The sequence below is a fragment of the Rhineura floridana genome, chromosome 9, assembly GCF_030035675.1.
Source record: "Rhineura floridana isolate rRhiFlo1 chromosome 9, rRhiFlo1.hap2, whole genome shotgun sequence".
NCBI classification, from domain to species: domain Eukaryota; kingdom Metazoa; phylum Chordata; class Lepidosauria; order Squamata; family Rhineuridae; genus Rhineura; species Rhineura floridana.
Window position 1 is genome coordinate 126,496,749 of NC_084488.1, and position 14,457 is coordinate 126,511,205.

The 14,457-nt window shown below is 44.3% G+C and overlaps 1 protein-coding gene across 10 annotated transcripts in view; it reads right to left on the reverse strand.

Annotated features, from left to right (window-relative positions):
• SFXN5 (sideroflexin 5) overlaps nt 1-14,457 on the reverse strand; it is a 150,268-nt gene that overhangs the window by 100,866 nt on the left and 34,945 nt on the right. For all 10 annotated transcript variants that reach the window (XM_061583705.1, XM_061583715.1, XM_061583714.1 and 7 more), the window contains one exon: nt 3,246-3,323. In XM_061583705.1, coding sequence (XP_061439689.1) covers nt 3,246-3,323 — 78 coding nt within the window. The remainder of the gene's footprint in view (nt 1-3,245; nt 3,324-14,457) is intronic.

Consider the following 14,457-nt stretch of genomic DNA (forward strand, 5'->3'; position numbering starts at 1 on the left):
GGCGTAAGCCCCATTGAACACAATGAGACTTACTTCTGAAGTAGACACGTAGACCATCTTGCTGTAAGTTAACTATATGGTGAATTCTTAATGAGTGCCTGTCTTTAGGCCCTGCACATATCTAAGACTCTTTGCAAAGTGTTCCCATTTTGGATTTGCCATTTGGGGAGGGGATTATTTAACATCCGCCTGCATCTACTGTGCAGCAGTATTTGCAGAAAATAACTTCTAGAGAGTACCTGATCTCAAATGAATACACTACAGGAAAAATGCATCCTTGTTGCTAGGAAAAAGAGAAGGACAAACTATTGAGTTTCCTAGAGTTACTAGAAAATAAGGCAGAAGTAGGGAAAGTGCACTAAAAGGAGGAAAACAAATGCTCTTTAGGACCCCAGGGATTCCTATTGCCTGGTGTCCAAATAACACACTTATCACTTACCAAGTCAGGGGCGTCACTACCGGGGTGCGGAGGGTGTGGCCCGCACCCGGGTGTCACCATGAGGGGAGTGACACCCAGAGCCGCCCCGCCCCGTTGCCCGGCAAGGCTGCTCCAACTCCTCCTCGGAGGCAGACGGGCGGGAGCAGCGTCGTCGGGGCGAGGGAGGCACGCCAGTGTTCCCAGGCCTTCTCCGGCTGGGTGCCCCTCCGGCGCGTGCCCTCCCAGGGGCATGGATGGGGTGGCTGGCCTCGAGTGCGCGTGCACAACCCCAGCCACCTCGTCCATGCCCCTGGGAGGGTGCGCACCGGAGGTCCACACCCCCCGCACTCCCGCTAGTGACGCAGCTGTAACAAGCTCTGACTTCACTGTTGGCTAAAAACACTGGCAGGCAGGAGCAGCAAGGCTGGCTTATATCATAGAAATAGCTCAAAGGGTAACTGCACATTCTGCTTCATAACGTTCTTTCTAGGAGGGCTAGAGACCTTTTTTAAAAATGAAAGCTACTGAACAGCCATCTGTAAGGAATGCTTTGATTTGGATTCCTGCATTGAGCAGGGGGTTGGACTTGATGGCCTTTATAGACCCCTTCCAACTCTACTATTCTATGATATGATTCTATGGAAGTTCCGAGTTTGGGATCCCTGCCTGGGGGTGCCAATCATGGCACCCACGGACACTGGGTTAGCATCCCCAGTTTGCACACATTTCTAAAGTACCCTGATGGGAAAGGATCTATTTTGGATTCCAGATTTTATATTTTTTACTCTTTGATGTGCTTTATAATTCAGAGATTTGGGAGAGTTCATAGTTTGGCTAATTCTGCCACAACTTCAAACCCTGCGAGTAGGAAAGATATACACTGAACTATATTAATAAAGACAGGGGCTCTCTCATGAGTGAGCAGTAACAAGATTGTCTGTCATCCGACCCCTACAAGACGAAATCAAAACAGAAGAAAGAAGCCCAGTCTCACAGAAGGACAGGTCTACAGCCCAGTTGTCCACAATTGTCCTTTCTGGCCACGGTAGCTGAGAACTCTGAACTGGCGAGATGAGGGGGTGGGGGGTCACTTTGGGCTCGAGCCCCTCCTGTAGAGGAAAAGGACTTTCCTGTAGTAGACCAGGGGCTCCCAACCTCCCCCCCCCATAGACCACTTCAAAATTGCTGGACCTGGATGGTGGACCATTGAGTGATTTTTCTGCCTGTTGCAGCAACTGTAATTCATATGGTAAGTATTCTTCATAAACATGCCATGGACCACCTGAATGGAGCTCATGGACCAGTTTGGGAACCCCTGCTGTAGAGGAAAAGAACTTTGATATATCTGTGGACATGGCCAGTGAGGCCCACTGGATAAAGTATGGGTTGTGGACACAAGGAATCCAAGTTCAAATCCCACGTCAGACATGGAAAAGTAAAAGTGTGTGTGTGTGTGTGTGTGTGTGTGTGTGTGTTTAAGGGAACAGCAGTGCCCCCCCTCTTTCCAAGAAAGTTCTGTGCAACAACATGCAGTCTATAGGCTACCCTTGGATGAAAATCCAAACAATTTTCTCCTGGGTAAACAGAGCTGGAGTCTAGGGGCTACATACAGTGAAAGGCACAGAGAGCAATTTGGGTCAATGGGCTCAAAACAACAGCCTGTGAGGCTATGCCTGTGCCAAGATGGCTCACACTCCCAGGCACAGTTATGTAGTTCTCTGCCACAAGACCTTGGAACGGCCACCAGTATAAAGAAGATTAAACAGCACAATGGAGGATAAGCCTATGAAGGCTGTCAGCCATGAGTTAAAAATGGAGCCTCCAAATTCAGAGGCAGTATACTGCTGGTTACCAAGTACTGGGGACTTGCGAGCTCCCAGGAGAACCTGGCTGGCAACTGAGGGAGGACAGGTTACAGCTGAAACAAAATCTGGCAGAAACTCAGTTATCACCAGAAGGTCCAATTTGTCAATCAAATTTTGAATCTGATTTTTTTTACCTCAGAACTCAAAACTCAAGTGCTTTAGACTTCTTGGCATCTTCTAATTGTTTTGATTTTGGCAGCTGTCAAATATAAAATTTCATAACCTGGCAAACACTGTCAAAACATTAAATACCACTTCATGTCAGCTGTTAAAAGTGTAAAATAAAGTCTGAAATTTCAAACACTGAAGTCCAGTATCAATGAACATCACATTTCAAATTTCCAATGAATATCTGGCAAATATTCAGAGACTGGCGGCATACACAGATGCTATTTTAACCATGGTTTGTTCAACAAACAATGAGTTGTCTCACAAACTTGTTTTTTTTCCAGCTGCTGTTGCTTTGTGCCTTTGTAGCTTGGCAAGTGTCTGAGGTGGTCAAACAAACTATAGTTATGCAACGCTGCTGGATTTTGACATAATGCAAAACAATAGTTAAAACAAGCCATGGTTCATAAATCAACAAACCATGGCTTCCAAACGTGGTTTGTTGCCAGAAAACAAACTATGGTTAGTCTGTTGGGCTGAATCAAATAAACCAGTTAAACTAACAAACCATTGCTTAGTGTTATGTGTGAACCAGACCACAGTGAATATTCAGTACCAGAATGCACAGAGGAGAATATTTGGGAGCCCATTCATTTTGGCTCTAGACTAGATGCACCATCAGTTGCTCTAGAATGTGAGGTTCAAATGCACATGGGATCTGACCCTCAAACATGCAGCAGTGAAGATATGCCTGTAGAATGCAGACTACTTGGGGCCAGGAAACCTACAGCAGCAGATCTGTAGACTTGTGTGCTTATGTGAAGCTTGAGCAATGATTCATGCACTTAGATTACCTCCTTGTTGGTGACTCCTGGAGGCAAAGTCCCATGTTTATAATCTTCCAGCAACTGTACCACTTCTTTAAGACGACTCTGCACACAAACAACAAGCAGAAGTGGAAGTTAGTAACAACTGTTCCACAATGAAAAAGGAACTACGGTTCACATCAAGAAATGACTGAGAGGCACCACCTGGCTAAGGCAACATGGTCACTTAGCTGAATTTTAAACTTAGCATTTTAAGTTGTGGGTTCTCATCTCGCCTCACTGGCAGGATGTTCTCTGTAACCAGGTGGGACAGAAAGGGGAACCCTGGGACCGCCCCGCTCTTTATGCAGGCACACAAGGGCTGGCCTGACTGCGCAGGAAGCCCAAGTGCTTTGGGGGGAAAGCACCTATGAAGCAGCATGCGGCTGGAGGGGTGCAGTTCATGTTGCAGAAATCACCCCATGGAAGATCTCAGCTACACAGTTCCTAAAAATTCCCCCTCAAGGAAGTCCACCCAGATCCTATAGAAACAGGTATTTGCTTGGCAACAAGAAAAGTTCTGCTGTTGGAATAAATCATGCAAATCATGCAAAACTACGTGAGTGTACACATTTATTATTTTTTTATTTATGTATTTATTTGAATCTGTATAAATCACCAACTCATAAAAAAATATCAAGGATGTGTACAATAAAATCATTAAAACATAATAAAACACTATCCAGGGTCGGAGGCAGGATGCTCCTGAATGCCAGCTGCTGGAAACCGCAGAGGGGAGAGGGCTGCTCTCGCACTCGGGTCCTGCTTGTGGGCCTTTTCCCACTGCGGCACCTGGTTGGCCACTGTGAGGACAGGATGCTGGACTAGATGGGCCACTTCTTATGCTCTAAAATCTTAACATTATAGAATTATAAAATACTGAACAAATGACCAACACTGAATCAAATTAATTCCTTGAAAACACTTGGCGAAACAAATACATTTTTACTAAATGACAAAATATCAGGATTGTAGATGCCTGTCTGATTTCAATAGGAACAGCAGTATACAATTATTGAGATGTACATCTGCCAGGATAGGCCTCCAGGGTAACATGACCACACTCCATGAGAAGTCCTTCCCTTCCTCTCTCTCTCCTTTATGCAGCTGGAGATTCAAAATGGTTCCTCTCAAATTACACAGAAGCAACAGTGTAAGAATTTATTTCTTTACAATATTTACATTTTGACTCATTCTACACTCAAGGCAACTCACAGCAATTGACTTAAAACAACAATTCCAATTGAAGCATGTCAATATGTTAAATGTAAACAAAAAATCTGAAAGAAAAAAGTACAAGTCTGAGTATTTTTTTTTTGAAGTTTACTACAACTTTTGAAGGACAATCCTTCTAGGAAAACACTCCAGTTGGCTCCAAAGGTTTTGGCCTCTGCAACAACTGGAGCTCCTTTATCTTATTCTCAGAATTAGGAGTTTCGCTGCCACCCAGCTTGCTCCCTCAATAGCTCAGATTAATTGCATAGAGATCTCTTTCTTTTCTTTTCTTTTCTTTTCATTACAACATCAAAGACAACTCTGCCATTTGCTTGGGAAATTGCAGCAATAGAGGCCAACCTGAGTACTGGAGAACCATGAAGAGGAAAGGAGAGAAATTTTTAAATCTCTAATGAGAGGTTAGGCTCTCTCAATAGGCTGTCCACTTGTATGCTCACGAATCTAACATGTTCACTGCTGGTTTCTCATCAGACCAAAATAATAACTGCAAACCACCCAGTGCAATCATGCCCTCTAATTAAAAGCAATAACTGAAAGTCAGTCTTAAAAGAATGAAGATTTTGAACTTAGTGAACTGCTGTGTACCAAGTCAGACCAAAGGGCCATATAGTTCAGTACTGGCTGCACTGGCTGCCAGCAGCTCTTTCAGACAGAGAAGGACCTTTCACAGTCCCATTTGACAATTCCAGGGTCTTCTGCATGTGCTCTGCTGTTGAGCTATGGCCCTTCCTCGTTGCTCACCCTCTACAAAACGGAAGTGATACAGGGAGAATAGCAGCACGGCTGATGACATCACACAGAAGGCCCTGATTCAAACTCTAGATTTATTGGCAACCCAAAGTGGATAAAACCTGGAGAAGACCCAGATCTTAGATAGGACAGCTCATGTTGAGGATAAGGGGAGGAGGGAGGAGGGATGTTTGCAAATGAGCCAAACCTTAGTTCAAGCAACCCAGAATACTGAAGGAAGGATATCACTAGTGTGAGAAACTACTATTCCATAAACAAGGGCAATTCATTTAAAGAAAGCCATTTTTACACCCCCCATGGATTGTATTCAACTGAGGCCTACTCAGAGTAAACCCACTGAAATGAATGTAGGTTAGTCATGTCTACTAACTTCAATGAACCTACTCAGAGTAGGACTAGCATTGAGTACTACCCAATGTTCCACACCACCGCTTCTATTTACAGGTACCCCCATTACAGAACTACACGAGGCACTGAGGACGAAGGCAGGGCCTGTGATGAGACTTCACTGCTGGCTGCTCTTCAATTTCTGCCCCTCCAATTAATTAGTGGACTTAAGTTGTGATGAAAATTTTGCTGATTAATCTGCTGATTTAACTGATTAAAGCTTGCTTCCTGTTAAAAACCATTTAATGCAAAGTTGGGGCGAGGGGGGAAGATTATTTTTATTGCAAGCAATCACTTTAAAGCAAACCCAGATATAAGCTATATTAAACTATTGTTTGTGATGTTTAGAAACAGAATACCTGATGAAGGATGACCTCTTCCTTCATAAGCCTGCCACCCACTAGGTAATTCAGGGACCTCTTTGCTGAGTCCCACACATGGGAGAGGATCCTTCTCTGCACTGGTTCTCAGGTCTGGGAATTGGTTGGTCAACCTGCTCTAGGTGGGATTGCACTCCCCTTGAAATCATCTCTGTCAGGAAGCTCAAGTGGCTGCAGTGGCCAGGAGTGCCTATGCCCAACTTTCGCTGGTGTGCCAGTGATGACCATTTCTGGACAGAGATAGCTTGTCAACAGTAAATCATGCTTGGGTCACTTCCAGGTTGGACTACTGTAATGTGTTCTTTGTAGGACGGCCCTTGAAAACAGTCAGGAAGTTGCAGCTGTTGCAAAATGCTGAGCCAGGGTTGCAGCAGGTGCCCAGGGTGTTCACATATAATTTCAGTTCTAAAACAACTGCAGTAGTTGCCTATTGTCTTCCAGGGCAGTTTGAGATGTTTATGTTTGTATTTAAAGCCCTAAGCAAACTAAATCCGAAGTATCTGAAAGAGTGGAAGAAGCTGTCAGCTCTACACTGCGTCAGCAGTGCCGGGGGGGGGGGGCTGGAAATTCCTGGGTGGTTGGCAGGGAAGCAAAGTCCTTAGCCGGCAGTCTGGTCATAAATCTGCCAGGTCTAGGAGGAGGGGAGCTGATAAGGGCCAGGCTTGTCCAAAGTGTACTTGCCGAGTCAGGAGTCCAGAAGTGAGGTTAGTAGAGGTCCGGGATCAAGTGCCAAGGGGTCAGTCCGAAAGAGGGTGCCAGGAAACTAGGAACACACAAGCCACGCCTGACATTGCAGTCAGCAACAAGCTGCAGCCAAGGTGTGCCTTATAAAGAGCAAGGTTGACAGCAGGTGTGAGCCCTCAGCGTTTGGGCCTTAAGGAGACAGGCCTGCCTCTCTTCTGCCTGACCTTCTGCTGTCTACGTTCTGCAGGTGAGGGGGGAGTATCCTGTTCACTGTCTGTGTCTGGCTGCAGAGCCTCTGCTGTCCCTGGGGTGCTCTGCAGCTGAGGGGCAGAAGGAGCTGGATTCTCAGGAGGCTCCTCCATGTCTCCTGCTGCTCCTGGGTCTGCTGCTGTTACTCCCGAGTCGTCCTCATCTGAGGAGTCCTCTGACGGGGCCATGACAGAAGCCCCGTTAGTGGTCTCCACACCCAACGAGATGTTCATGGGTGGGGATTTGTGGGCAGGCTTTCTTGGTGATGCCCCATGGCTCTGGAATGTCCTCCCCTCTGAAGTCATCAGGTGAAAATGATGCACCTCTTTGCTCAGGCTTTTGGGAAAGGGTGGGGTACATCCCACAAGATTTTTATTGCTGCTGTCTTTTTAATTTTGTGGAATTTCTGTTGTCTGGTCTTAATACAATTGTTTAATTTTAATTTTATGTACTTCCTCCTTAGGATTGCTATACCTTTGCACAAGACAAAGTTTCCATACCAGGAGCCATAAAATTGCCACCCTGGGCTCCTACTGGGAGGAAGGGCAGAATATAAATGTATTTATAAATAAATAAATAAATATTCCATTGTGGCTAGCAAGAACAGAAGCAAGAATCCACACACCAATTGCCATTTCCTCCTAATGCTGACACCTCCAAAGTGGACCTTTGCTTCTATGCAAGATTGCTCTGGCCATCAGCAACCCCACAAGGAACATGCTAGATTGCAGAATGGAGGTGCCTCACAAAAGCTGGTATGGGGCAATGATCTCCTTCTTGGTGGCGGGCTGGGGGGAAGGTGGGACACCCAAACATCAGGAATCCCTGTTTGTAGCCAAGGCAGACCCTCACTAACACGTCTTCCCAAAGTCCTGTCTTGAGAAACTAGCACAACCTTTTGGACAAATCCTCAGGAGACTAGCACTTCCTTAAAGGCAAGTTCCATCTATGCTTAATCAACTGGAAGTTACATGCCAAACATGTTGTACCAAGACATATAGCAATAATCCAGTTTTAGGAAGACTGGAGAGATCATCTTGCTAACAGGAATGGAGGAGGAAATTAAAAACTGTTCTTTCTGCCCTCCATTTAACAGTCGCTGTAGAGAAGCCACAGCAGTCCAGCAGCAGGAAGGGCAGACTTTATTTATTTGAAGATGTTTACCCTGCCTTTCAGCTGAATGATTCTCAAGACAACGTGAGATAGGTTGTGATAACAACCCAAAAAAGCTTCACACAGACAATCAAGCAGCTTTTGGCTGACAGATGGATTCAGAGCATACCTGTCTTTGAGAAAGTGGCAGCGTGGCTGAAGCTCCTCGGTTTGAACCTTACACAATGGAGTGCTTGTGTACATTTGGGCAATGGCTCCTCCCGGGAGTTAGGGGTGAAATGGCCAAGTTTGTTGATTACACCAAACTATTTAGGGTGGTTAGAGCAAAAAGGGATTGCGACGAGCTTAAAATGAATATCTTGAGGCAAGTGGATGGACAATTCAATGTAAGCAAGTGTAAAGTGATGCACATTGGGGCAAAGAAATCCTAACCTGACATGTACACTGATGGGGTCCAAACATGTGGTGATTGACCAGCGAAGAAATCTTAGGATCATGGTGGAAGTGTAATGAAAATGTCAACCCAGCGTACCGCAGCAGTGAAAAAGTGCAGCCCATCCTACGGATCATTAGAAAAGGAATCAAAAATAAAACTGCCAATATCACAGTGCCATTATACAAATCTATGGTGTGACCATACTTGGAATATTGTGTACAGTTCTGGTTGCCGCACCTCAGAAAGGATATTGTTGGGGGTTGGGCCCAAGCCACCAGAGCTAAAATTGACTTTTACAATCTCTCGTCTAGCAACCTTTTAACTTTCTCCCCACTGGAGCTTCGCAACTGGATTTTCAACTTTGATGAGGACCAAGATAGGACTTCCATTGTGGCATCCACCTTTTCGCGGTGGTTCCCCTTTTTTAAAATAAATCATGCCATTTCTTCTTATTTTACTATCTTAACTAGTCCCCCGATACGTAGAGCTTTTACGGAAATTAGGTTCCAGACGATGACTACAGCCTTTTTGGAGGGCAGATACAAGGGAATCCCGAGATTGGAGCGCTATTGTGTCTGTGAAAACAAGGAGATGGAGGACCTTGTTCATTATATGTTAAAGTGCCCACTGTATAACAACCCCAGACACAAATTCTTGGATCCCCTGATCAGCCCTAGGGTGGGGCTTCCCCCCAATATTTTAATAGCTGATTTATTGGCGGACAACCAAAATGCGGTCACAATTGCGGTGGCCAATTTTGCCCTGGCCGCCAAAAACATTAGAGCAAAATTCGTCAAAGCCCAACAGCACTAAATTTTGGCCAGTTTGAAATTGTCTTGTCCAGATATAATTGTATTTTATTGCATTGTATTTTATTGTCATAGTTTGTTATGCAATGGCCTATGGCTAAAAGCAAATAAAGCAAATTTGAATTTGAAAGGATATTGTAGAGCTGGAAAAGGGCAACCAAATGATCAAGGCGATGGAGCAACTTGTCTATGAGAAAAGGTTATAACATTTGGGACTTAGTTTTTTGGGGGGGATCGAGTGGGGGGATATGATAGAGATGTATGAAACTACACATAGTGTGGAGAAGGTGGATGAGGAAGTTCTCTCTCTAAGACTAGAATGGAGTCATCCAATGAAGCTAAATGGTGGGAGATGTTAGAGCCATACGACAATGGAACCAATGACCTAGAGAGGTAGTGGGCTCTCCAACACTGGAGGCCTTCAAGAGGCAGCTGGACAGCCATCTGTCGGGAATGCTTTGATTTGGACTCCTGCATTGAGCGGGGATTTGGACTTGATGGCCTTATAGGCCCCTTCCAACTCTACTATTCTATGATTCTGTGAGATTCAGGACAGGCAAAAGGAGGTACTTCTTCACACAGCACATATGGAAGTAGAGAATTCACAAGCATGTGATGTAGCAATGACTACAAACTTAGAGAACTTTAAAAGGGGGTTAGGCAAGTTCCTGGAAGATAAGGCTAACAATGGCTAACAAGTCATGATGACTGTGTACCCCCACTGTCGGAGGCAGTATTCCTCTGAATACCAGTTGCAAGAGAGAGTGCTCTTGCATCCATCCCCTTTTTGGTGGTGGACCACTGGTCCAGCTGCAGGGTTGTCCTTATGCTCCTTTTCTAATGTCTGAATGTGAACCGAATGCTTAATAGTGTGCCAGGCATTACACAGGACATAGAAATTGAACTTTCCCTACCTAGAGGGTTTACAGTAAGCTTTAGTCAGACAAGACCATGGTTGTGTGTGGGGGAGAAGGCACCAAGGAATGGGACTGGGGAGCGGAGAACCAAGTATGGGGCAAGTACAATGATGGGATGGAAGGTGGTTCCATGTATCCACTTGTCCCACTTTTACATAAAGATGCATACACCCAGGCAGTTTGTGATATATTATTATTATTAAATTTTATTTATACCCCACCTTTCGGCCAAAGGCCCTCAAGGCGACTTACAAAGAAAAATAAACATAGGTATAAAAATACAATATAAAAATACAATAAAAGCAATACAATTTACAAAAATTAAATTAAATAACAAATAACATTATAATGACAAATAAAATTATAGGAAGATATAGGAAGGGGCCCTGAGGTAGCCTCACTTCAGAGCAGTGGAGCCTGGAAGACGTTGCACTTGCCCTTTGAAAGCACAGCCTGGGTCCAATTTGCACCAATGCATACGCAGAGAGAGGGCTTAGGAAATGATATTGCTAGTGCATCACTCGTGCATGAAGGAAGGCTCCACATTTCATCCCAGCATCATCCCTGTGATGGGTGCCTTCTGTTTGACTGAGATGAACTACAATTCGGCTGCTTCCTTCCAGCAGGAGAAAAACTGGATTTTAATCTTCACAAGGACAGAGGAATGGAACTGAGCTAAGAGTTACGTTGGCACTTTCCTTTGCCACCATGAAAGCAAGAACATTTTCCTCCCATTCAAGTAAGACGCAACACCCAAGATAAAATAAATAAAAAGGCATAAAATGGTTTACAATAAAATAAAGCAAGGGAACGTGGCCGGGTGACCCAAGATCCAGAGGAGGAAAGCCAGAAACCTCCCAGTGCTAAGGAAGAACATCCTTCTGTTGCTGTTCATGCCCATGGAGAGCCAAGAGAGTGAATGGTAACTAAGGACCCAGGGAAATGACCCAATTTCACATAAAAAGCAAGCCAAAGAAGAATTGCCTGCTTAGTATTCCAGGAACTATTTGCCGTTATTATTAGTATGTTTTTGACACTGGAATTACCTACCACGACTCCTTTGCAAGTGATCTACATGGTACAGTGTGCTCCCCTGAATGAAAGCATGGGGGGGGGGATAAATGAATAGTTCTGTGTTCTACCCCCACCTACCCCCTTATGGAGGAAGTCTTTGCAGTTACTATAACAACCTTGGTCAAAGCCCATCTTGTTTAATAGGACAAATGGCAGAAAACACAAAAAATGTTCAATCTTTGCTTTAAACATTTGTGAGTATCTTACAAGTATATTTTTTTGGCACCAAATGGTAAAAAAAAAAAAAAAAAAGCCCTCCATGAGAGACTCATGGAGAAAAAGTGCTAGTAAAGATCAGGAAAGGTTTAATAAAGGACAGGCCTGAAAACAAGCACAGGATGCTCCCCATTCCAGAGGGCCTTGTTCTGTTCCCTGGTTTGGGACATGGTCCAGGTTCTACTGTAGCCATTAGGACAAGATGTTCATAGGCAGCGGAGCCCTCCCTTAAATGAAAAGGAGGTGCTGGGCCTTGTTTAAGCTGCGCTTTCCCCAACAGGTGGCCCGTGGACAACATCAGATCTGCCAGGGACTCCCAGCCAGCTCGTTCAGCCTCTGCTGCTGCTGCTGCACATCCAACACCTCTCTTCCTTTCTCTGACACTCACACAGGCTGCCAGCATCCCAATCCCCATAACCAGGCTTCTTTGGGATACCGTATACATCTTCAGAATGTTATGCGGGCATACACAAAAGCAGTATCCCAGTCCTGGATTCAGGGTAGCAGACAAGCAACAGACCCAAAGCCAGTAACATAATTAGGCAGAAGTCAGCCCAGTTCTTGACACGAGTCTGACATCACTGAAAGAGCACAAAGAAAACTCGGCCCCAAAGCCGTGAGAAATTGTTTTTATATATAAAACGGTTTTAATTGTTAAATCGCTTTGAGAGGTTTTATAGCAAGTGACTTGAAAGTGGAATTAAATAAATAAATAGTAATACTAATAAAGCTTGTGGTATGGCAAAAGATAACCTAACAGGAAGATTCTTGGCTGGCTGGTTTTCAGTGTACAAAATGGAATCTGTGATATGATTTCACAACACCATTGACTGTCCTGACTTACAAAAATATAAAGGGGTAAGTTCCCACCAAGGTGGTGGCTCTGGATACTTGCCTTTCTTGTTAAATTATTTTGTTTAAGAATGTAAGAAGAGCCTGCTGGCTCAGGCCAGTGGCCCATCTAGTCCAGCATCCTGTTCACATAGTAGCCAACCAGATGCCCATTATGGGAAGCCCAAAAGCAGGACCTGAGTGTAAAGAGCACTCTCCCCCACCCGTTTGCAGTTTCCAGCAACTGGTATTTGGAAGCATACTGCCTCCAACTATGGAAGCAGGGTATTGCCACTGTGGCTAGTAGCCACTGATAGCCTTTTCCTCCATGAATGTGCCTAATCCTCTTTTCGTACCATCCAAGTTGGTGGCTGCCACTCCTTTTGTAGGAGCGAATTCCATAGCTTAACTATGCGCTCTGTGAAGAAGTACTTTCTTTTGTCTGTCCTGAATCTTCCAACATTCAGCTTCATTGGATGTCCACAAGTTCTAGTGTTATGAAAGAGGGAGAAAAACCTTTTCACTATCCACTTTTTCCATGCTGTGCATAACTCTATACACTTCCATCATGTCACCTCTTACTCACCTTTTCTCTAAACTAAAAAGTCCAAAATGCTACAACCTTTTCTGATTACCTAGGGAGGTGGTGGACTCTCCAGCACCGGAGGCATTCAAGACACAGCTTGACAGCCACCTGTTGGGTATGCTTTAAGTTGGATTCCTGTGTTAAGCAGGGGGTTGGACTTGATGGCCTTATATAGAACCTTTCCAACTCTACCATTCTATGATAGGAGAGTCGCTCCATCCCCTTGATCATGTTGGTTGTCCTTTTCTGAACCTTTTCCAGCTCTACAATACCCTTTTTGAGGTGAGGTGACCGAAACTACACAGTATTCCAAATGCAGTTGCACCACAGATTTTTACAATGGCATTATGGTATCAGCAGTTCTGTTTTCAGTACCTTTCCTAACGATTCTTAGCACGGAATTTTCCTTTTTCACGGCTGCTGCACGCTGGTTGACATCTTCATCGAGCTATCCAGTATGAACCCAAAGTCTCATTCCTGGTCAGTCATTGCCAGTTCATGTCGGTGTGTGCGTATAGAGATCATACAAGTAAGAAATTCTAGAGACGCATAGATCAGTAAATAAGCCAGGCCAGGCAAGTTTCTTGTAAGAGTCTTTACTGACAGAATTCTACAGCACAGTTCTCTCTCTCCAAACTACTTTCCCCCACACCAGAGCTTCTGCAAGTTCCTTCTTATCTACTTGCCAACCAGCTGCTGACCTTGACAAAGCTGGCGCTCTGTTCTGCTCTGCTTAACCCGTTTATTGCAGGTTTCCTTCTCTCACTAAAAATCCCTGTCTGTGAGTCTCATAGCTTGCTTTACTGAACAGCCCCCACCTGAGACTCACAGATTACAAAACTACATGTTCATTGTTACTTTTATACAATCTTACTTTTCATTTCAACACACTTCAGTACATGTTTCCTTACAGTATCTATTTACATTTCCATTTCAGTTTTTGTTCCTTTATTCACACCAGTTTTACAGAGTTTTGTTCACTTTTATTTGATAACACCCATTTATATTTCATTCTTCAATACAGTATTTCCACATGAGATCCATTGTTTCTTTGTCTATTGACCCTTCTTTCTCCCATTCTACAGGATATTCATCTGTCTCCTCATTCTTTTGTGTAACGTTAAATGTGAATCTATGAGGTGGTTTTCCTTTCGTTTTTCTTTCTGACCGTCTAACAGTATCTATTTCCATTTCTTCATCACTCTCTATTTTACTTGGTCCTGCACCTGTGTCTGCACTTGTTCCTGCACTAGTACCTGGCACCTCTTTATCTTGCATTGCCATGTCTTCATTCCTCAGTCTTTTCACAGTACGTTTGCCACTCTGAATTAAGTCAGTCAATGCGGTTCTTAATGGTATTTGATGCCCAAAAGGAACATCTGCTGCTTCCTGCTTGCTTGCACCATCAAGTATTACTGTTTGACTGTCTCTCCAAGGTTTATCTATCACCTTTATGCTTCTACTTAACACTACTTGTTGTTTCTCAGGCAACCAAATTCTGTAATATGAATTCTGAAATCCCAGAATACGAC